Source organism: Notolepis coatsorum, assembly GCF_963971535.1.
Source record: "Notolepis coatsorum genome assembly, chromosome: 2".
Taxonomy (NCBI): domain Eukaryota; kingdom Metazoa; phylum Chordata; class Actinopteri; order Aulopiformes; family Paralepididae; genus Notolepis; species Notolepis coatsorum.
The window spans coordinates 51,367,508-51,390,007 of NC_140166.1; the positions used below are offsets into that span (position 1 = coordinate 51,367,508).

Below are 22,500 nucleotides of genomic sequence, written 5' to 3' on the forward strand. Positions count from 1 at the left end.
AGTCGGAGTCTGTACTGTTCGTCTTTAATTGTTCTATTCCTATTGTATCTCTCTCTCTCTCTCTCTCTCTCTCTCTCTCTCTCTCTCTCTCTCTGTAAAAGTGTCCTCATTTTAATTTAGCTCATCTTTGTGAGGACTCATGTAGTATTATTAGTACTATTTATAAATTTGAGATGGGGGAAATCACACACACACACACACACACACACATACAGTTCGCACACTGCTGGTAGTGCAATTAATCAAAATGAAATTTAAATCTTCCAAAGAAAATTCTGTAGTAGGACACAAGAATCACCCCCGATTGGACATTAACTGTCGTCATTTGTACATCTCTAAAAGCTGAGATAATAATCTCAGTGGCCAAGAGATACAAGCAACAAACGTATTAAGCATGTTAGTCCTCCTCAGCGCTACTATTCTACAATAACTACAAATAAATTGTTAGACGTTTTAGGAGTTTCAAGCACACACATTCAGGGAAATGGAATCCTATTGGATGACATTTATCAAATTGTCATTGGTTGAAGGAAAATGTGATGGATATTACTTTCCCCATATGTATCTTAAAACATCTAGAATTATTTAACAAAACGTATAGATGTCACATATAGTTATGGGACTGTCCATAAAGAGACTCACTCATCTCAGGTAATGCAATTTTATTACATGATAGGATTGCATTTTCCATGATATTTGGAGAGCTCATAATGCAAAACTCAGTAGTAGTATTCATAATAATAATAATAATAATAATAATAATAATAATAATTAATAATTAATAATTAATAATTAATAATAATAATAATAATAATAATAATAATAATAATAATAATAATAATAATAATAATAATAATAATAATAATAATCCAGGAATATTTGAGTGAAATGTGTAACTTTTGCAAGTAAATTTCAGCTGTAATTCCCCTTTAAAGTGATGTAGGTAGTAGGTAGACGACTGCATGCAGGGACTGACTAACACAACACTAGGTGTAAAGTCGTGGTCTTGTCGTGTCTTGAGGGATGTAGTACGTACCAGAGAAGTTCCGTGAAACCAGCATGGTGGTGAGAATGGCCCCCTGGGAAATATAAAAAAAAACAGGTGATCAATTCTAACCCTTTCTTCAATGGACCTATCTCAAGCCCCGTCCTTTTGTCTTGATCCCCCAATCACAACTGTTGCTTCCCTCGGACAATTGTGATTGGAAGATCAAGAAAAGAGGGTGGGGTTGGGGAAAGGTACATTTCACAGCTGTAAAGGTGTTATGGCGTTCAACTGATATAGTGATAGGGACTAAACACGTTTCGCAATTATGCCACTACAATGTGGAATGCCCTACCCAAAGCTGTAAAGGAATGTGATTCCCTGCCCACATTCAAAACCGCTCTTAAAGAGCACCTACGGGAGGCTGCAATTCGAAACTGGCCACCGTAAATGCCCAAAACCCCCACCACCTCCTAATAGACAGTCTCCTCCCCACCGCATGTATATATTCCCTCCCCGCCGTATGTATATTTCTCTCCCACCCACCCACCCCCTCCTAATGTACAGTCCCCTCCCCATCATATGTATATACTCTGTCAGGATCTAGGGGTAACAGTACTGTATATTTGAATACCGTTTATGTCACAAATGTATCAGTACTAAATACCTATATGTCCCTATGCCATAAATGTCATGTATGTTGTGTATGTCATAAATGTCTATATGAATTGAAAATGGGGGACCCTGATGGAAACAAGACAAACGTCTTTCTCAGGTCTGCATCCCCTTAACAATTGTATGTATTGAGCCGTACTGTATTGTACCCATTCTGCAATCTGTTAAATAAAGTTTTCATTCATTCATTCACGTATGTGTTCATGTCACCTAATCATACTGCAGGCTGACACTGCCAGATAACGTGATCGCAGATCAATCAGGGACCTCAGCCTAGCTAGGAATTCAGGATGTTTAGGATTCGGTTGCCATATTATACGGGGCGACAGTGGCTCGGGAGGTAGAGCAGTCGTCTGGCAATCCGGAGGTTCCCGGTGCGATTCCCGCTCCTCCCGGGCAGCGTGTCGATGTGTCCTTGAGCAAGACACTTAAACCCTAATTGCTCCCGATGAGCAGGTTGGCACCTTGCATGGTTGCCTCTGCCGTCGGTGTGTGAATGTGTGTGTGAATGTGTGATTGAATGGGTAAAATGTGAGTAACAAATTGTAAAGCGCTTTGGATAATATATATATATATATATATATATATATATATATATATATATATATATATATATATATATATATATATATATATATATATATATATATATATATATATAAAAAGCAGCCATATTACAAAACATTATTTATTTCTCCACATATCCCTCTGAGACTCTCATACATTTACATTTATTTATTTCAGTAGTGGCCAGAATGCACGGTCGACAGTTTACTCAAAGACCCTTCTTTGAGGACGGGACCGTATGCCCCCTCTACTCTACACAAACTGGTGCCTCCACAAGAGGACCGAGGTGAGACGGCATCTTGGAGACGTCCTCCGACCGCTCAGCTGCTTCCGACCTAACTGTTCAGCTCCCACGTCTATATTCGTCTGACTGGATGAGTCAACAGTGGCGCGGTCAGGGTGACATGTCCACAGAGAGAGGATTATCCTCCACACACTCACCTCGCTCACATCAAGACCCTTCCAGAGAGAGAGGCGCCTGGGGCACTGACCTCATTGAGGGGGAGGTAGGCAGGGGGCGGAGGGGGGAGGTAGGCAGGGGGAGGAGGGGGGAGGTACGCAGGGGGCAGAGGGGGGAGGTAGGCAGGGGGCGGAGGGTGGAGGTAGGCAGGGGGCGGAGGGCGGAGGTAGGCAGGAGGCTGAGGGCGGAGGTAGGCAGGGGGCGGAGGGTGGAGGTAGGCAGGGGGCGGAGGGTGGAGGTAGGCAGGGGGCGGAGGGCGGAGGTAGGCAGGAGGCTGAGGGCGGAGGTAGGCAGGGGGCGGAGGGTGGAGGTAGGCAGGGGAAGGAGGGGGGAGGTAGGCAGGGGGCTGAGGGCGGAGGTAGGCAGGGGGAGGAGGGTGGAGGTAGGCAGGGGGCGGAGGGTGGAGGTAGGCAGGGGAAGGAGGGGGGAGGTAGGCAGAGGGGGGAGGTAGGCAGGGGGCTGAGGGCGGAGATAGGCAGGGGGCTGAGGGCGGAGGTAGGCAGGGGGAGGAGGGGGGAGGTAGGCAGGGGGAGGAGGGTGGAGGTAGGCAGGGGGAGGAGGGGGGAGGTAGGCAGGGGGTGGAGGGGGGAGGTAGGCAAGGGGCGGAGGGGGGAGGTAGGCAGGGGGCGGAGGGTGGAGGTAGGCAGGGGGAGGAGGGGGGAGGTAGGCAGGGGGCTGATGGGGGAGGTAGGCAGGGGGCTGATGGGGGAGGTAGACAGGGGGCTGAGGGTGGAGGTAGGCAGGGGGAGGTAGGCAGGGGGGAGGGGGGAGGTAGGCAGGGGGCTGAGGGCGGAGGTAGGCAGGGGGAGGAGGGGGGAGGTAGGCAGGGGGAGGACGGTGGAGGTAGGCAGGGGGCTGATGGGGGAGGTAGGCAGGGGGCTGAGGGTGGAGGTAGGCAGGGGGCTGATGGGGGAGGTAGACAGGGGGCAGAGGGGGGAGGTAGGCAGGGGGAGGTAGGCAGGGGGAGGTAGGCAGGGGGGATGGGGGAGGTAGGCAGGGGGCTGAGGGCGGAGGTAGGCAGGGGGAGGAGGGGGGAGGTAGGCAGGGGGAGGACGGTGGAGGTAGGCAGGGGGCTGATGGGGGAGGTAGACAGGGGGCTGAGGGTGGAGGTAGGCAGGGGGAGGTAGGCAGGGGGGAGGGGGGAGGTAGGCAGGGGGCTGAGGGCGGAGGTAGGCAGGGGGAGGAGGGGGGAGGTAGGCAGGGGGAGGAGGGGGGAGGTAGGCAGGGGGAGGACGGTGGAGGTAGGCAGGGGGCTGATGGGGGAGGTAGGCAGGGGGAGGTAGGCAGGGGGGAGGGGGGAGGTAGGCAGGGGGCGGAGGGGGGAGGTAGGCAGGGGGCTGAGTGTGGAGGTAGGCAGGGGGAGGTAGGCAGGGGGCTGAGGGTGGAGGTAGGCAGGGGGAGGTAGGCAGGGGGCTGAGGGTGGAGGTAGGCAGGGGGAGGTAGGCAGGGGGGAGGGGGGAGGTAGGCAGGGGGCTGAGGGTGGAGGTAGGCAGGGGGGGAGGGGGGAGGTAGGCAGGGGGCGGAGGTAGGCAGGGGGCTGAGGGTGGAGGTAGGCAGGGGGAGGTAGGCAGGGGGCTGATGGTGGAGGTAGGCAGGGGGAGGTAGGCAGGGGGCTGATGGTGGAGGTAGGCAGGGGGCTGAGGGGGGAGGTAGGCAGGGGGGAGGGGGGAGGTAGGCAGGGGGCTGAGGGTGGAGGTAGGCAGGGGGAGGTAGGCAGGGGGGAGGGGGGAGGTAGGCAGGGGGCTGAGGGTGGAGGTAGGCAGGGGGAGGTAGGCAGGGGGCTGAGGGTGGAGGTAGGCAGGGGGAGGTAGGCAGGGGGGAGGGGGGAGGTAGAGAGGGGGAGGTAGGCAGGGGGCAGATAATGGCTCTCATTGGTGCACTGTTTTGAAGCGACGGATGAAACAATGCATATGTGAGCAAGAGGAGCTCAACCTATCGGTTTTCTTCTTCTCTTATCTACATAGGAATGTAGATGATATGATATTAAACACAGTGTCAGTAGGAATTTAGATTATATGATATTATTTAACCTTTATTTTACCAGGTAGTCACTTGAGATCAAAGATCTCTTTTTCGAGCAAGACCTGGCCAATATTAAACTAGGGCTGACAAGAGTCGAGGAGAGTGAGCACAAGAGTCGAGGAGAGAGTGCACAAATAGTCAACTAATCGATCAAAAGGAGCCGTAGTCGACTGGCAATCTCTCAGTCTAATCATCTTTCATCGATCATTCTTTCCAAAAGCAAAGAGGCGGAGTGGTGGAGGCGCAGGAGAGGAGCAGGAGAGGTTTGATTTTTGAGCGTTGTATCTGTAGCAGCATGGCTGAATGAATGAATGAAAACTTTATTTAACAGATTGCAGAATGGGTACAATACAGTACGGCTCACTACACACAATTGTTAAGGGGATGCAGACCTGAGAAAGACGTTTGTCTTGTTTCCATCAGGGTCCCCCATTTTCAATTCATATAGACATATACAACATACATGACATTTATGGCATAGGGACATATAGGTATTTAGTACTGATACATTTGTGACATAAACGGTATTCAAATATACAGTACTGTTACCCCTAGATCCTGACAGAGTATATACATATGATGGGGAGGGGACTGTACATTAGGAGGGGGTGGGTGGGTGGGAGGGAAATATCCATACGGCGGGGAGGGAATAATATACATGCGGTGGGGAGGGGACTGTCTATTAGGAGGTGGTGGGGGTTTTGGGCATTTACGGTGGCCAGTTTCGAATTGCAGCCTCCCGTAGGTGCTCTTTAAGAGCAGTTTTGAATGTGGGTAGGGATTCACATTCCTTTACAGCTTTGGGTAGGGCGTTCCACATTGATGTGGCATAATTGCGAAACGCTAATGGCGTGCATACCAGCGAGGCTAACTAGAAAACGGGCACAGAGGCACTGAAAAAGGATTTCACCCGTCTAATGAACACACTAGACATATATCAAGATGTATCCATCCGTGGACCAATTGCATGCTTTCGCAGAGAACAAGAAGCCTTCAGTCGACTCCTTCAGACATTAAGCACCCCCCACAGCCCAAATGGAATGATCAGTAGGAATTTATTTATTTGCAAATCCCTCTGAGCACACTTTGCCAAGAGTCGAGGAGAGAGTGCACAAGAGGAGAGAGTGCACAAGTGTCGAGGAGAGAGTAATAATAATAATAATAATAATAGATATTTTATTAATCCCGGGCGGCTACGTGGCGTAGTGGGCAAGGCGCTCGCCACGAATGCGGAGACGCTGGGCTCGCCTGTTCGAGCCCAGCGCTCCACATTGCTTTCAGTTTAGCTGGTCGTTCATACTAATACACATTGGCCGTATTAGGGGGTGGGAAACTGATGGGTGGGGATCGGGCGTTGTGGACAGCGACTCCTACAGGTCGGTTGGTGCGCCTGCGCAGTAGAAGAAGGAAGTGTCGGGGGCAGCGTGAGCCTCCCACGCGTTACTCCTCGACACTGAGAGATCGAGCTGCGCAGGTGAAAAGGTGCGACTGCTGTTACCTCAAGTACCGGAGGGGACTTGTGCTATGTATGACTTAGTCCACATTGCAGCCGGCTTGTGGGAGGCAAGAAACAGCGTTCGTGACAGGGGAGGGTTGAATTGGATGATACGAAATTGGGATGGGAGAAAATATAGAAAAATGGGAGAAAAAGTGGATAAAAAAATATATATATATTTTATTAATCCCCTTGGGGAAATTCAGGTATCCAGTAGCTCAGTCAGTTGACAGACAATAGAAAGCGATAAAAAAGGACAACCAATACAACAAACAAACAATGAAGGTCAGCGGTGAAGTAAAAAAAATATATATATATATAAAATAAGTGCACAATAGTGTGCACAAGAGTCGAGGAGAGAGAGCACAAGAGTCGAGGAGAGAGAGCACAAGAGTCGAGGAGAGAGAGCACAAGAGTCGAGGAGAGAGAGCACAAGAGTCGAGGAGAGAGGAGAGAGAGCAAAAGAGTTGAGGAGAGAGGAGAGAGAGCACAAGAGTGGAGGAGAGAGGAGAGAGAGCACAAGAGTTGAAGAGAAAGGAGAGAGAGCACAAGAGTTGAAGAGAGAGGAGAGAGAGCACAAGAGTGGAGGAGAGAGGAGAGAGAGCACAAGAGTTGAAGAGAGACGAGAGAGAGCACAAGAGTTGAAGAGAGAGGAGAGAGAGCACAAGAGTGGAGGAGAGAGGAGAGAGAGCACAAGAGTTGAAGAGAGAGGAGAGAGAGCACAAGAGTGGAGGAGAGAGGAGAGAGAGCACAAGAGTTGAAGAGAGAGGAGAGAGAGCACAAGAGTGGAGGAGAGAGGAGAGAGAGCACAAGAGTTGAAGAGAGAGGAGAGAGAGCACAAGAGTCGAGGAGAGAGAGCACAAGAGTCGAGGAGAGAGAGCACAAGAGTTGAAGAGAGAGTGCACAAGAGTCGAGGAGAGAGAAGACAAGAGTCTAGGAGAGATGAGAGAGAGCACAAGAGTCGAGGAGAGAGGAGAGAGAGCACAAGAGTCGAGGAGAGAGAAGACAAGAGTCTAGGAGAGAGGAGAGAGAGCACAAGAGTCGAGGAGAGAGGAGAGAGAGCACAAGAGTCGAGGAGAGAGGAGAGAGAGCACAAGAGTCGAGGAGAGAGAAGACAAGAGTCTAGGAGAGAGGAGAGAGAGCACAAGAGTCGAGGAGAGAGGAGAGAGAGCACAAGAGTCGAGGAGAGAGAAGACAAGAGTCTAGGAGAGAGGAGAGAGCACAAGAGTCGAGGAGAGAGAAGACAAGAGTTGAAGAGAGAGTGCACAAGAGTCGAGGAGAGAGAAGACAAGAGTCTAGGAGAGAGGAGAGAGAGCACAAGAGTCGAGGAGAGAGGAGAGAGAGCACAAGAGTCGAGGAGAGAGAAGACAAGAGTCTAGGAGAGAGGAGAGAGAGCACAAGAGTCGAGGAGAGAGGAGAGAGAGCACAAGAGTCGAGGAGAGAGAAGGCAAGAGTCTAGGAGAGAGGAGAGAGAGCACAAGAGTCTAGGAGAGAGGAGAGAGAGCACACGAGTCAAGGAGAGAGGAGAGAGAGCACAAGAGTCTAGGAGAGAGGAGAGAGTGCACAAGAGTCGAGGAGAGAGGAGAGAGAGCACAAGAGTCGAGGAGAGAGAGCACAAGAGTTGAAGAGAGAGGAGAGAGAGCACAAGAGTTGAGGAGAGAGAGAGCACAAGAGTTGAAGAGAGAGAGCACAAGAGTCGAGGAGAAAGGAGAGAGAGCACAAGAGTCGAGGAGAGAGAAGACAAGAGTCTAGGAGAGAGGAGAGAGAGCACAAGAGTCGAGGAGAGAGGAGAGAGAGCACAAGAGTCGAGGAGAGAGAAGACAAGAGTCTAGGAGAGAGGAGAGAGAGCACAAGAGTCGAGGAGAGAGGAGAGAGAGCACAAGAGTCGAGGAGAGAGAAGACAAGAGTCTAGGAGAGAGGAGAGAGAGCACAAGAGTCGAGGAGAGAGGAGAGAGAGCACAAGAGTCGAGGAGAGAGAAGACAAGAGTCTAGGAGAGAGGAGAGAGAGCACAAGAGTCGAGGAGAGAGGAGAGAGAGCACAAGAGTGGAGGAGAGAGAAGACAAGAGTCTAGGAGAGAGGAGAGAGAGCACAAGAGTCAAGGAGAGAGGAGAGAGAGCACAAGAGTCTAGGAGAGAGGAGAGAGTGCACAAGAGTCGAGGAGAGAGGAGAGAGAGCACAAGAGTCGAGGAGAGAGAACACAAGAGTCGAGGAGAGAGGAGAGAGAGCACAAGAGTTGAAGAGAGAGGAGAGAGAGCACAAGAGTCGAGAAGAGAGAAGACAAGAGTCTAGGAGAGAGGAGAGAGAGCACAAGAGTTGAAGAGAGAGGAGAGAGAGCACAAGAGTCGAGGAGAGAGAGCACAAGAGTTGAAGAGAGAGAGCACAAGAGTCGAGGAGAAAGGAGAGAGAGCACAAGAGTCGAGGAGAGAGAAGACAAGAGTCTAGGAGAGAGGAGAGAGAGCACAAGAGTCGAGGAGAGAGGAGAGAGAGCACAAGAGTCGAGGAGAGAGAAGACAAGAGTCTAGGAGAGAGGAGAGAGAGCACAAGAGTCGAGGAGAGAGGAGAGAGAGCACAAGAGTCGAGGAGAGAGAAGACAAGAGTCTAGGAGAGAGGAGAGAGAGCACAAGAGTCGAGGAGAGAGGAGAGAGAGCACAAGAGTCGAGGAGAGAGAAGACAAGAGTCTAGGAGAGAGGAGAGAGAGCACAAGAGTCGAGGAGAGAGGACAGAGAGCACAAGAGTGGAGGAGAGAGAAGACAAGAGTCTAGGAGAGAGGAGAGAGAGCACAAGAGTGGAGGAGAGAGGAGAGAGAGCACAAGAGTGGAGGAGAGAGGAGAGAGAGCACAAGAGTGGAGGAGAGAGGAGAGAGCACAAGAGTTGAGGAGAGAGGAGAGAGAGAACAAGAGTCGAGGAGAGAGGAGAGAGAGCACAAGAGTCGAGGAGAGAGTGCACAAGAGTTGAGGAGAGAGGAGAGAGAGCACAATAGTTGAGGAGAGAGAGCACAAGAGTTGAGGAGAGAGATCACAAGAGTTGAGGAGAGAGGAGAGAGGAGAGAGAGCACAAGAGTTGAGGAGAGAGTGCACAAGAGTGGAGGAGAGAGGAGAGAGAGCACAAGAGTTGAGGAGAGAGAGCACAAGAGTGGAGGAGAGAGGAGAGAGTGCACAAGAGTGGAGGAGAGAGGAGAGAGAGCACAAGAGTCGAGGAGAGAGAGCACAAGAGTGGAGGAGAGAGGAGAGAGTGCACAAGAGTCGAGGAGAGAGGAGAGAGAGCACAAGAGTGGAGGAGAGAGGAGAGAGCACAAGAGTCGAGGAGAGAGGAGAGAGAGCACAAGAGTCGAGGAGAGAGAGCACAAGAGTCGAGGAGAGAGGAGAGAGAGCACAAGAGTCGAGGAGAGAGGAGAGAGAGCACAAGAGTCGAGGAGAGAGAGCACAAGAGTAGAGGAGAGAGGAGAGAGAGCACAAGAGTCGAGGAGAGATCACAAGAGTTGAGGAGAGAGGAGAGAGAGCACAAGAGTCGAGGAGAGAGGAGAGAGAGCACAAGAGTCGAGGAGAGAGGAGAGAGTGCACAAGAGTTGAGGAGAGAGGAGAGAGAACACAAGAGTGGAGGAGAGAGGAGAGAGCACAAGAGTCGAGGAGAGAGGAGAGAGAGAACAAGAGTCGAGGAGAGAGGAGAGAGAGCACAAGAGTCGAGGAGAGAGTGCACAAGAGTCGAGGAGAGAGGAGAGAGAGCACAAGAGTCGAGGAGAGAGAGCACAAGAGTCGAGGAGAGAGAGCACAAGAGTGGAGGATAGAGAGCACAAGAGTTGAGGAGAGAGAGCACAAGAGTTGAGGAGAGAGGAGAGAGAGCACAAGAGTTGAGGAGAGAGAGCACAAGAGTTGAGGAGAGAGGAGAGAGAGCACAAGAGTTGAGGAGAGAGAGCACAAGAGTGGAGGAGAGAGGAGAGAGAGCACAAGAGTGGAGGAGAGAGGAGAGAGTGCACAAGAGTCGAGGAGAGAGGAGAGAGAGCACAAGAGTGGAGGAGAGAGGAGAGAGCACAAGAGTCGAGGAGAGAGGAGAGAGAGCACAAGAGTCGAGGAGAGAGGAGAGAGAGCACAAGAGTGGAGGAGAGAGGAGAGAGAGCACAAGAGTCGAGGAGAGAGGAGAGAGAACACAAGAGTGGAGGAGAGAGGAGAGAGCACAAGAGTCGAGGAGAGAGGAGAGAGCACAAGAGTCGAGGATAGAGGAGAGAGAGCACAAGAGTTGAGGAGAGAGGAGAGAGCACAAGAGTCGAGGAGAGAGTGCACAAGAGTGGAGGAGAGAGGAGAGAGCACAAGAGTCGAGGAGAGAGGAGAGAGAGCGCAAGAGTCGAGGAGAGAGGAGAGAGAGCACAAGAGTCGAGGAGATAGGAGAGAGCACAAGAGTCGAGGAGAGAGGAGAGAGAGCACAAGAGTCGAGGAGAGAGGAGAGAGAGCACAAGAGTCTAGGAGAGAGAGCACAAGAGTGGAGGACAGAGGAGAGAGAGCACAAGAGTCGAGGAGAGAGGAGAAAGAGCACAAGAGTCGAGGAGAGAGGAGAGAGAGCACAATAGTCGAGGAGAAAGAGCACAAGAGTGGAGGACAGAGGAGAGAGAGCACAAGAGTCGAGGAGAGAGGTGAGAGAGCACAAGAGTTGAGGAGAGAGGAGAGAGAGCACAAGAGTCGAGGAGAGATGAGAGAGTGCACAAGAGTCGAGGAGAGAGGAGATAGAGCACAAGACTGGAGGAGAGAGGAGAGAGCACAAGAGTCGAGGAGAGAGGAGAGAGAGCACAATAGTGTAGGAGAGAGGAAAGAGAGCACAAGAGTCGAGGAGAGAGGAGAGAGAGCACAAGAGTGTAGTAGAGAGGAGAGAGAGCACAAGAGTCTAGGAGAGAGGAGAGAGAGCACAAGAGTCGAGGAGAGAGGAGAGAGAGCACAAGAGTCGAGGAGAGAGAGCACAAGAGTCGAGGAGAGAGAGCACAAGAGTCGAGGAGAGAGAGCACAAGAGTCGAGGAGAGAGTGCACAAGAGTGGAGGAGAGAGGAGAGAGAGCACAAGAGTGGAGGAGAGAGGAGAGAGAGCACAAGAGTCGAGGAGAGAGGAGAGAGAGCACAAGAGTGGAGGAGAGAGGAGAGAGAGCACAAGAGTGGAGGAGAGAGAGCACAAGAGTGGAGGAGAGAGGAGAGAGAGCACAAGAGTGGAGAAGAGAGTGCACAAGAGTCGAGAAGAGAGGAGAGAGAGCACAAGAGTCGAGGAGAGATCACAAGAGTTGAGGAGAGAGGAGAGAGAGCACAAGAGTCGAGGAGAGAGGAGAGAGAGCACAAGAGTCGAGGAGAGAGGAGAGAGTGCACAAGAGTTGAGGAGAGAGGAGAGAGAACACAAGAGTGGAGGAGAGAGGAGAGAGCACAAGAGTCGAGGAGAGAGGAGAGAGAGAACAAGAGTCGAGGAGAGAGGAGAGAGAGCACAAGAGTCGAGGAGAGAGTGCACAAGAGTCGAGGAGAGAGGAGAGAGAGCACAAGAGTCGAGGAGAGAGAGCACAAGAGTCGAGGAGAGAGAGCACAAGAGTGGAGGATAGAGAGCACAAGAGTTGAGGATAGAGAGCACAAGAGTTGAGGAGAGAGGAGAGAGAGCACAAGAGTTGAGGAGAGAGAGCACAAGAGTTGAGGAGAGAGGAGAGAGAGCACAAGAGTTGAGGAGAGAGAGCACAAGAGTGGAGGAGAGAGGAGAGAGAGCACAAGAGTGGAGGAGAGAGGAGAGAGTGCACAAGAGTCGAGGAGAGAGGAGAGAGAGCACAAGAGTGGAGGAGAGAGGAGAGAGCACAAGAGTCGAGGAGAGAGGAGAGAGAGCACAAGAGTCGAGGAGAGAGGAGAGAGAGCACAAGAGTGGAGGAGAGAGGAGAGAGAGCACAAGAGTCGAGGAGAGAGGAGAGAGAACACAAGAGTGGAGGAGAGAGGAGAGAGCACAAGAGTCGAGGAGAGAGGAGAGAGAGCACAAGAGTCGAGGATAGAGGAGAGAGAGCACAAGAGTTGAGGAGAGAGGAGAGAGCACAAGAGTCGAGGAGAGAGTGCACAAGAGTGGAGGAGAGAGGAGAGAGCAGAAGAGTCGAGGAGAGAGGAGAGACAGCGCAAGAGTCGAGGAGAGAGGAGAGAGAGCACAAGAGTCGAGGAGATAGGAGAGAGCACAAGAGTCGAGGAGAGAGGAGAGAGAGCACAAGAGTCGAGGAGAGAGGAGAGAGAGCACAAGAGTCTAGGAGAGAGAGCACAAGAGTGGAGGACAGAGGAGAGAGAGCACAAGAGTCGAGGAGAGAGGAGAAAGAGCACAAGAGTCGAGGAGAGAGGAGAGAGAGCACAATAGTCGAGGAGAGAGAGCACAAGAGTGGAGGACAGAGGAGAGAGAGCACAAGAGTCGAGGAGAGAGGTGAGAGAGCACAAGAGTCGAGGAGAGAGGAGAGAGAGCACAAGAGTCGAGGAGAGATGAGAGAGTGCACAAGAGTCGAGGAGAGAGGAGATAGAGCACAAGACTGGAGGAGAGAGGAGAGAGCACAAGAGTCGAGGAGAGAGGAGAGAGAGCACAATAGTGTAGGAGAGAGGAGAGAGAGCACAAGAGTCGAGGAGAGAGGAGAGAGAGCACAAGAGTGTAGGAGAGAGGAGAGAGAGCACAAGAGTCTAGGAGAGAGGAGAGAGAGCACAAGAGTCGAGGAGAGAGGAGAGAGAGCACAAGAGTCGAGGAGAGAGAGCACAAGAGTCGAGGAGAGAGAGCACAAGAGTCGAGGAGAGAGAGCACAAGAGTCGAGGAGAGAGTGCACAAGAGTGGAGGAGAGAGGAGAGAGAGCACAAGAGTGGAGGAGAGAGGAGAGAGAGCACAAGAAACGAGGAGAGAGGAGAGAGAGCACAAGAGTGGAGGAGAGAGGAGAGAGAGCACAAGAGTGGACGAGAGAGAGCACAAGAGTGGAGGAGAGAGGAGAGAGAGCACAAGAGTGGAGAAGAGAGTGCACAAGAGTCGAGAAGAGAGGAGAGAGAGCACAAGAGTGGAGGAGAAAGAGCACAAGAGTGGAGGAGAGAGTGCACAAGAGTCGAGAAGAGAGTGCACAAGAGTCGAGAAGAGTGCACAAGAGTTGAGTCACGGCATACAAGCATACAGTGAAATGTGGGGGGTCTTGCCCGCAACGATTGTGCAATAATACAATAATAAGAATAAGATGAGAGTAAGACATTTGTGCAATAATACAAGTAATAGGAATAAGACATAACAGTTATATGTACATAGTTTACAAAAAGCATGGTAAGACATGCTAAGGTCCTGCGATAGTGCAATACAGTGTATGCTACGGATGAGGCACTGGGTCTTATGTACACTACTATACAATGCTATACTATACAATCTACAGTTATACTATGTGTCATTATGCTAGCTTGCTATATCCATCTGTTTACTATACAAGAACCACTCCCGTTCTTGTTTTTAAAGTGACCTTTCATTGTGTAAAGTGACCATGAGTGTGAGCGTGTGCAGCATGTGTGTTGTGTGTATGCCAGGCCACGTGAGTGGATCGGCGCGGGCGAGAAATCCGCTCTTCGCTCTTTAAAGCTTGGTCCGCTCCGCTAATCGCTCATGTTGACCCCGCCCCCAAGTCGCTCACCGCTCACCTTGAATCGAGCGCTCCCCGCGCCACATCGCTCGGCAGCTTTTTTTTTTTTTTTTTTTTTAAGCATGGTGTAAATTAGCTCAAACTACAACAGTCTACACCCCCTGGGCCCCTTAACAATTGTTTGTATTGAGCCGCATTGTAATTGTACCCATTCTGCAATGTTAAATAACGTTGTTTATCCATTCACTAGCTCTATTAAGCGATGATAGCTAGCCTAGCCACAATGCTATGGTCGCTGCCATTAACGTTAGCATGTAAGCTAACGACAACAACAATGGCGTCAAAACTTTTTCTAACAGGATGTGAGTGACAAAGCCTGAACAGGATATCACAGGTTCACCCTTCTCATTGGTTGAAAATGGCCTTCATGTTTGTACATCGCCATCTGTTGCTTTGGCATTGTACTACATGTATATTACATCAGTGTTAAACGACTGTGAGCGGCCTGGAGTGGATTGGAGCGGAGGAGAACTCTCGCTCCGGACGTCGCGCCGACCCATTTTAAAACCCACTCCTCGCTCACGTCAAAACCGCCCGCTCCGCTCCCCGCGCCACTCACGCGCCGCGCCGCTCACATGGCCTGGTGTATGCTCATGTCTGCTTGTGTGTGGAGAGTTCAGTGTTCAAGACTGATGGCCTGGGGGAAGAAGCTGAGCCGAAGTCTCTCTGTCCTAGTTGCTGGTGTTCGCAGGCGTTTCCCTGTCCGCAGCAGCATGAACAGGCTGTTGTTGGGGTGGTGAGGGTCTTTCATTATTCTGCAGGCTCTGGATTTGCACCTCTTGTAGTTGTTATATAAGACCTGCAGGGGTGGTAGTGCAATACCCGTAGTACGCTCAGCTGAGCGCACCACTCTCTGTAGGGCCTTCTTGTCCTGTGCCGTGCTGTTTCCAAACCAGGCAGTGATGTTTCCAGTCAAGATGCTCTCTACAGGTCCGGAGTAGAAGGACTGGAGTATCTTCCCCGATACTCTGAACTTCCTTAACTGTCTCAGGTGGTAGAGGCGCTGCTTCGCCTTCTTTACGACTGAGTCTATGTGTGTTGTCCATGTCAGGTCCTCTGAGATGTGGACCCCCAGGTACTTAAAGCTGCTCACCCTGTCCATGGTAGCCCCGTTTATCCTCAGTGGTGTGTGTGTCTCCTGCTGTCCTCTCCTAAAATCCACGATCAGCTCCTTGGTTTTACCAATGTTCAGGAGCAGGCTGTTGTCCTGGCACCAGCGTTCCAGTACCTCAACCTCCTCCCGGTAGGCGTTCTCATCGTTGTCCGAGATCAGCCCCACCACCACTGTGTCGTCTGCAAACTTCACTATGGAGTTGGAGCTGAACTTGGCCACACAATCATGTGTGTAGAGTGAGTACAGCAGGGAGCTCAGGACCAGACAACCAATATACTGTACCTCCTGAGCCACTGTCACCCCCACTGTAATGAATGAACAACATTTACCTTAACCACTCTGACATGGTAAAATTGGTATGAAATTTTAAATTGGTATGAAATTGAGAGCTTTACTGTGGTGAGAGGATGCAATTGTGCAAAATATAGCAACTGTCATTTCTGACCTATTTTCCATGTATTTTACAAAGGTTTATGGGCATTTCATAATGTTCCAAAAAACTTTCAAGGCCTAAAAAAACATATTTTCCCCCCACACACACAGTCACACACACACACACACAGTCACAGTCACACACACACAGTCACACACACACAGTCACACACACACACACACACACACACACACACACACACACACACACACACACACACACACACACACACACACACACACACACACACACACACACACACACACACACACACACACACACACACACACACACACACACACACACACACACACACACAGCTGTCTGCAGCATCATTCTCTCCACTATGGATCTGGTTCTCTGGGTATTGACTCCCAGCAGCACGTCTGCATTGTCTCAGCATTGATCAGAGGGAACAGACCTTCAGTTTCCTCCTGGCGTTGAACTTCTTCAGACACTCCACGGTCTCCTGCCTGTGCATCATGGACGCCACCGTGGACCGTTGCTGGGAGGGGAGGAGGAGGAGGAGGATGAGGAGGATGAGGAGGAGGAGGAGGACGAGGAGGAGGAGGAGGTGGAGGAGGTGGAGGAGGAGGAAGAGGAGGAGGAGGAAGAGGAAGAGGAGGAGGTGGAGGTGGAGGAAGAAGAGGAAGAGGAGGAGGAGGAGGAAGAGGAGGAGGGAAGAAGAGACAGAGGAAAGTTATTCAGGATCATTTTGTTAGTCATAACTAATTAACAATGACGTGCAGATTAATCAATCAAATTTACTCTTTTTTGTATTACTGTCTATTTTAAAACTGCCATAGAATCAAACCGTAACCAAAGATGTTAGCATAGATCATGCTGTTTTACTGCCTTTATTTACTGTACATATATGTACTGTATCTACTGTATTTACTGTACATATATCCCTATAGCTTAGAGCTGTAGTACATTGCACTGAGCTTACCATTGCACTACTCTGCATATTCTGTTTACATAGCCCACTGCACCTCACTGTATATCCTGTGTATAATATAGCCCATAGCTTGTGTAGATGTTTCTTACCATTGCACATTATGCTAGCCATTGAACTTTCCTGTACAGATTGCTTTATATATACTGTGTTTCATTGCAACTAATTGTTGATTGTCACATCCTGGTTAGACGCACACAATTTCGTTGCACTTGTCTTGTACTGTGTAATGACAATAAAGTGAATCTAATCTAATCTAGATCCTAATGTGAAAGACTATGTGATTTGCCTTACCTTGTCCATCTATTTCATGCTTGTGTCTGCACTGTATGCACTGTATGCATCGATCTGCCAATTCTGTGCAAATGTTATGCCTGTTATCTTTTTTTACAGCTGTGAAGCACTTTGAGCTGCAATTCTTGTATGATGAAAGGTGCTATACAAATAAAGTGTATTATTATTATGAAGTTTATTTGTTTACATGTGCATGTGTGTAGTGTTGTGTTTGAGTGTGTGTTAGAGAGCATGTGTTGTTACTGCATGCATGTGTGCACTGCATGCATCCATATTCATCCATTCTCCTTACGATTTAGCCATTTAGCAGACGCTATTATCCAGACGATTTACTGCATAAGTATTGATACGTAAGTACTATGCATCTAAACAACCTTTCCAAATAGGGCTGGGCAATATTGAACATGTTTTATTAAATATATATATATATATATATATATATATATATATATATATATATATATATATATATATATATATATATATATATATATATATATATATATATATATATATATATATATATATATATATATATACTGTACTGGTTATATCACAATAATGTGCTTGATATCTGCTTTGCTGTAGAGCAAAATGTTAAATAATCCAATTGATGTTCATTGCAATGAAGTGCAACGGTAACATAGTGAAATATCAAAATAAAAAAATTCTATTTGTGAGTCAAAATGGTGTTTCTCACCATTCATTATGACAAAAGAACACGTTGGAAGAAGATGAACGATAATATTGAATTATTGCCCAGTCTTTATTTCCTACACATCATCATCATTAGGGAAGCACCAACAACCTTACTGGTATCGGCTGTCATTCTGATATGAGGATAAAACAGGGTATAGGTGTCAGAGAATTTCCCCAAACGCTAAAATCCAATACAGAGAGACGTGAAACGTGCTAGAAATCAAAGCAAGTGACTTGATTTGCTGCATTTTAACACACAAGCATGTGCGATCTCCACGTTAGATCTCTCTAATGGAGAGAGACATTTATTATATATCTTAATCATTTTTGTCCAATGACCCCAGACTGACGGCCTATACTCTTCAGTAAAAGCGATGATACTTGGATTATATAAGATATATATAACTAGATGGTGCAAGGCGGAGTCTCCAGCATAGGTCACGGCCATCTTGCCACAGGCAGCACGCCCACTCATAACATGAATGTCTATGGTGCATGTACTATTGAAATAACCATAGCTTGCTCAATTTTCAACCGATTTACAAACAAATGGTTTATTACAAACGTTATTAACGTGGCTATGATTCTTGGACATGTTGAAATTATTTTCATATGAAAGTCCAATAAGTATATGCAGTATGACAACTACAGCTCTGACGTTTATAACAAACCAAACCGTTTGAAAATCGGTTGAAAACTTAGCAAGCTATGGTTATTTCAATAGTACATGCACCATAGACATTCATGTTATGAGTGGGGGGCGTGCTGCCTGTGGCAAGATGGCCGCCATGTGGCAACGTCGGTCTCTATTGGCCAGCAGCGTGGGTGATTAATCTAGCCTTTATATATGTCTGTGTGCATAACCCTCATCATCATCATCATCATCATCATCATCATCATCCTCCTCATCATCGTGGTGGTCAGGAGAAGCAGGGGCAGCAGGGGGGGACACTCACGCAGACCCAGGGGTGTTTCAGAGCCTCCTGGGCATTGATCCTCTTCACCGGGTTGATGGTCAGCATCTGGTTGATCAGGTTCTTGGCTTCAGGCGTCACTGTGTCCCACTCGGGGGAGGGGAACTAGACACAGACAGAGCAGTGGTGTCACTCAGGGGAGGGGAACTAGACACAGACAGAGCAGTGGTGTCACTCAGGGGAGGGGAACTAGACACAGACAGAGCAGTGGTGCCACTCAGGGGAGGGGAACTAGACACAGACAGAGCAGTGGTGTCACTCAGGGGCGGGGAACTAGACACAGACAGAGCAGTGGTGTCACTCAGGGGAGGGGAACTAGACACAGACAGAGCAGTGGTGTCACTCAGGGGAGGGGAACTAGACACAGGTTACTGAGCAGTGGTGTCACTCAGAGGAGAAGGGAACTAGACACAGACAGAGCAGTGGTGCCACTCAGGGGAGGGGAACTAGACACAGACAGAGCAGTGGTGTCACTCAGGGGCGGGGAACTAGACACAGACAGAGCAGTGGTGTCACTCAGGGGAGGGGAACTAGACACAGACAGAGCAGTGGTGTCACTCAGGGGAGGGGAACTAGACACAGGTTACTGAGCAGTGGTGTCACTCAGGGGAGGGGAACTAGACACAGACAGAGCAGTGGTGCCACTCAGGGGAGGGGAACTAGACACAGACAGAGCAGTGGTGTCACTCAGGGGAGGGGAACTAGACACAGACAGAGCAGTGGTGTCACTCAGGGGAGGGGAACTAGACACAGACAGAGCAGTGGTGTCACTCAGGGGAGGGGAACTAGACACAGACAGAGCAGTGGTGTCACTCAGGGGAGGGGAACTAGACACAGACAGAGCAGTGGTGTCACTCGGGGGCGGGGAACTAGACACAGGTTACTGCGCAGTGGTGTCACTCAGGGGAGGGGAACTAGACACAGACAGAGCAGTGGTGTCACTCAGGGGAGGGGAACTAGACACAGACAGAGCAGTGGTGTCACTCGGGGGAGGGGAACTAGACACAGACAGAGCAGTGGTGTCACTCAGGGGAGGGGAACTAGACACAGACAGAGCAGTGGTGTCACTCAGGGGAGGGGAACTAGACACAGGTTACTGAGCAGTGGTGTCACTCAGGGGAGGGGAACTAGACACAGACAGAGCAGTGGTGTCACTCAGGGGAGGGGAACTAGACACAGGTTACTGAGCAGTGGTGTCACTCAGAGGAGAGGGGAACTAGACACAGACAGAGCAGTGGTGTCACTCAGGGGAGGGGAACTAGACACAGACAGAGCAGTGGTGTCACTCAGGGGAGGGGAACTAGACACAGACAGAGCAGTGGTGTCACTCAGGGGAGGGGAACTAGACACAGACAGAGCAGTGGTGTCACTCAGAGGAGAGGGGAACTAGACACAGACAGAGCAGTGGTGCCACTCAGGGGAGGGGAACTAGACACAGACAGAGCAGTGGTGTCACTCAGGGGAGGGGAACTAGACACAGACAGAGCAGTGGTGTCACTCAGGGGAGGGGAACTAGACACAGACAGAGCAGTGGTGTCACTCAGGGGAGGGGAACTAGACACAGATAGAGCAGTGGTGTCACTCGGGGGCGGGGAACTAGACACAGGTTACTGAGCAGTGGTGTCACTCAGGGGAGGGGAACTAGACACAGACAGAGCAGTGGTGTCACTCAGGGGAGGGGAACTAGACACAGGTTACTGAGCAGTGGTGCCACTCAGGGGAGGGGAACTAGACACAGACAGAGCAGTGGTGTCACTCAGGGGAGGGGAACTAGACACAGACAGAGCAGTGGTGTCACTCAGGGGAGGGGAACTAGACATAGACAGAGCAGTGGTGTCACTCAGGGGAGGGGAACTAGACACAGACAGAGCAGTGGTGTCACTCAGGGGAGGGGAACTAGACACAGACAGAGCAGTGGTGCCACTCAGGGGAGGGGAACTAGACACAGACAGAGCAGTGGTGTCACTCAGGGGAGGGGAACTAGACACAGGTTACTGAGCAGTGGTGTCACTCAGAGGAGGGGAACTAGACACAGACAGAGCAGTGGTGTCACTCAGGGGAGGGGAACTAGACACAGACAGAGCAGTGTTGTCACTCAGGGGAGGGGAACTAGACACAGGTTACTGAGCAGTGGTGTCACTCAGGGGAGGGGAACTAGACACAGGTTACTGAGCAGTGGTGTCACTCAGGGGAGGGGAACTAGACACAGACAGAGCAGTGTTGTCACTCAGGGGAGGGGAACTAGACACAGGTTACTGAGCAGTGGTGTCACTCAGGGGAGGGGAACTAGACACAGGTTACTGAGCAGTGGTGTCACTCAGGGGCGGGGAACTAGACACAGACAGAGCAGTGGTGTCACTCAGGGGAGGGGAACTAGACACAGGTTACTGAGCAGTGGTGCCACTCAGGGGAGGGGAACTAGACACAGACAGAGCAGTGGTGTCACTCAGGGGAGGGGAACTAGACACAGACAGAGCAGTGGTGTCACTCAGGGGAGGGGAACTAGACACAGACAGAGCAGTGGTGTCACTCAGGGGAGGGGAACTAGACACAGACAGAGCAGTGGTGCCACTCAGGGGAGGGGAACTAGACACAGGTTACTGAGCAGTGGTGTCACTCAGAGGAGGGGAACTAGACACAGGTTACTGAGCAGTGGTGTCACTCAGAGGAGGGGAACTAGACACAGGTTGCTGAGCAGTGGTGTCACTCGGGGGAGGGGAACTAGACACAGACAGAGCAGTGGTGTCACTCGGGGGAGGGGAACTAGACACAGACAGAGCAGTGGTGTCACTCAGGGGAGGGGAACTAGACACAGGTTACTGAGCAGTGGTGTCACTCAGGGGAGGGGAACTAGACACAGGTTACTGAGCAGTGGTGTCACTCAGGGGAGGGGAACTAGACACAGGTTACTGAGCAGTCGTGCAAAACATATTGAGTTCCTTTATTAATTTAAAAGCGATGCTCTGCTCTGTTGTTGTATAAAGAGTTAAGAGCGATGCACTGCTCTGTTGTTGTATAAAGAGTTAAGAGCGATGCACTGCTCTGTTGTTGTATAAAGAGTTAAGAGCGATGCACTGCTCTGTTGTTGTATAAAGAGTTAAGAGCGATGCACTGCTCTGTTGTTGTATAAAGAGTTAAGAGCGATGCACTGCTCTGTTGTTGTATAAAGAGTTAAGAGCGATGCACTGCTCTGTTGTTGTATAAAGAGTTAAGAGCGATGCACTGCTCTGTTGTTGTATAAAGAGTTAAGAGCGATGCACTGCTCTGTTGTTGTATAAAGTGTTAAGAGCGATGCACTGCTCTGTTGTTGTATAAAGTGTTAAGAGCGATGCACTGCTCTGTTGTTGTATAAAGAGTTAAGAGCGATGCACTGCTCTGTTGTTGTATAAAGAGTTAAGAGCGATGCACTGCTCTGTTGTTGTATAAAGAGTTAAGAGCGATGCACTGCTCTGTTGTTGTATAAAGTGTTAAGAGCGATGCACTGCTCTGTTGTTCTATAAAGTGTTAAGAGCAATGCACTGTTGTTAAGTTGTGAGTGACGCACTGCTCTGTTGTTCTATAAGGTCATTTAGAACTGAACTTTGTAAAGAAACTCAAAGTGTTAAGAGCGATGCACTGCTCTGTTGTTTTATTAAGTGTTATGAGCGATGCACTGCTCTGTTGTTCTATTAAGTGTTATGAGCGATGCACTGCTCTGTTGTAAATGTTATTGTATATTTTTATTGAACTATTTTATCGCACTTTTTTAGTCTGTCTATTCTATTGTATTATTTTTATTACTGCCTATTTTTAAACTGAATCAAACCGTAAACAGAGAGGCCTATTGGGATGTTAGATCCTAATGTGAAAAACTGTGATTTACCTTACCTTGCTACTTTTTTTTTTTTATCTTTTTTATGCTTGCTTATGTTTGTATTTTTTACTGCTGTGAAGCACTTTGAACTGCAATTTCTGTATGAAAAATGCTATACAAAATACAAAAATATTATAAAATAAATAGGTATGGTTCTCTCTCCTCCACCTCTGAGATATGAATGAGGTGACTGAGTTACATAAAGCGCAGAGGGAAGAGAAGAGAGGGAGTCGCAGCAGGAGGGATGAGAATTGGATTTCTTTTAGACCAATTGAGCTATTATTACAAGAGAGAGGGGGGGCAGAGGAGGTAGAGAGTGGCAGCTACATAATGGAGAAG

The 22,500-nt window shown here is 49.6% G+C and overlaps 1 protein-coding gene across 1 annotated transcript in view; it reads right to left on the minus strand.

Moving 5' to 3' along the window:
- The window catches only part of LOC311223903 (calcium/calmodulin-dependent protein kinase type II subunit beta), a gene marked incomplete at its 5' end in the record, with an annotated part of 319,894 nt that overhangs the window by 72,346 nt on the left and 225,048 nt on the right, over positions 1-22,500 (minus strand). The window contains 3 exons of the mRNA XM_084308666.1: positions 1,037-1,079; positions 15,808-15,891; positions 18,291-18,413. Coding sequence (XP_084164792.1) covers positions 1,037-1,079; positions 15,808-15,891; positions 18,291-18,413 — 250 coding nt within the window. The remainder of the gene's footprint in view (positions 1-1,036; positions 1,080-15,807; positions 15,892-18,290; positions 18,414-22,500) is intronic.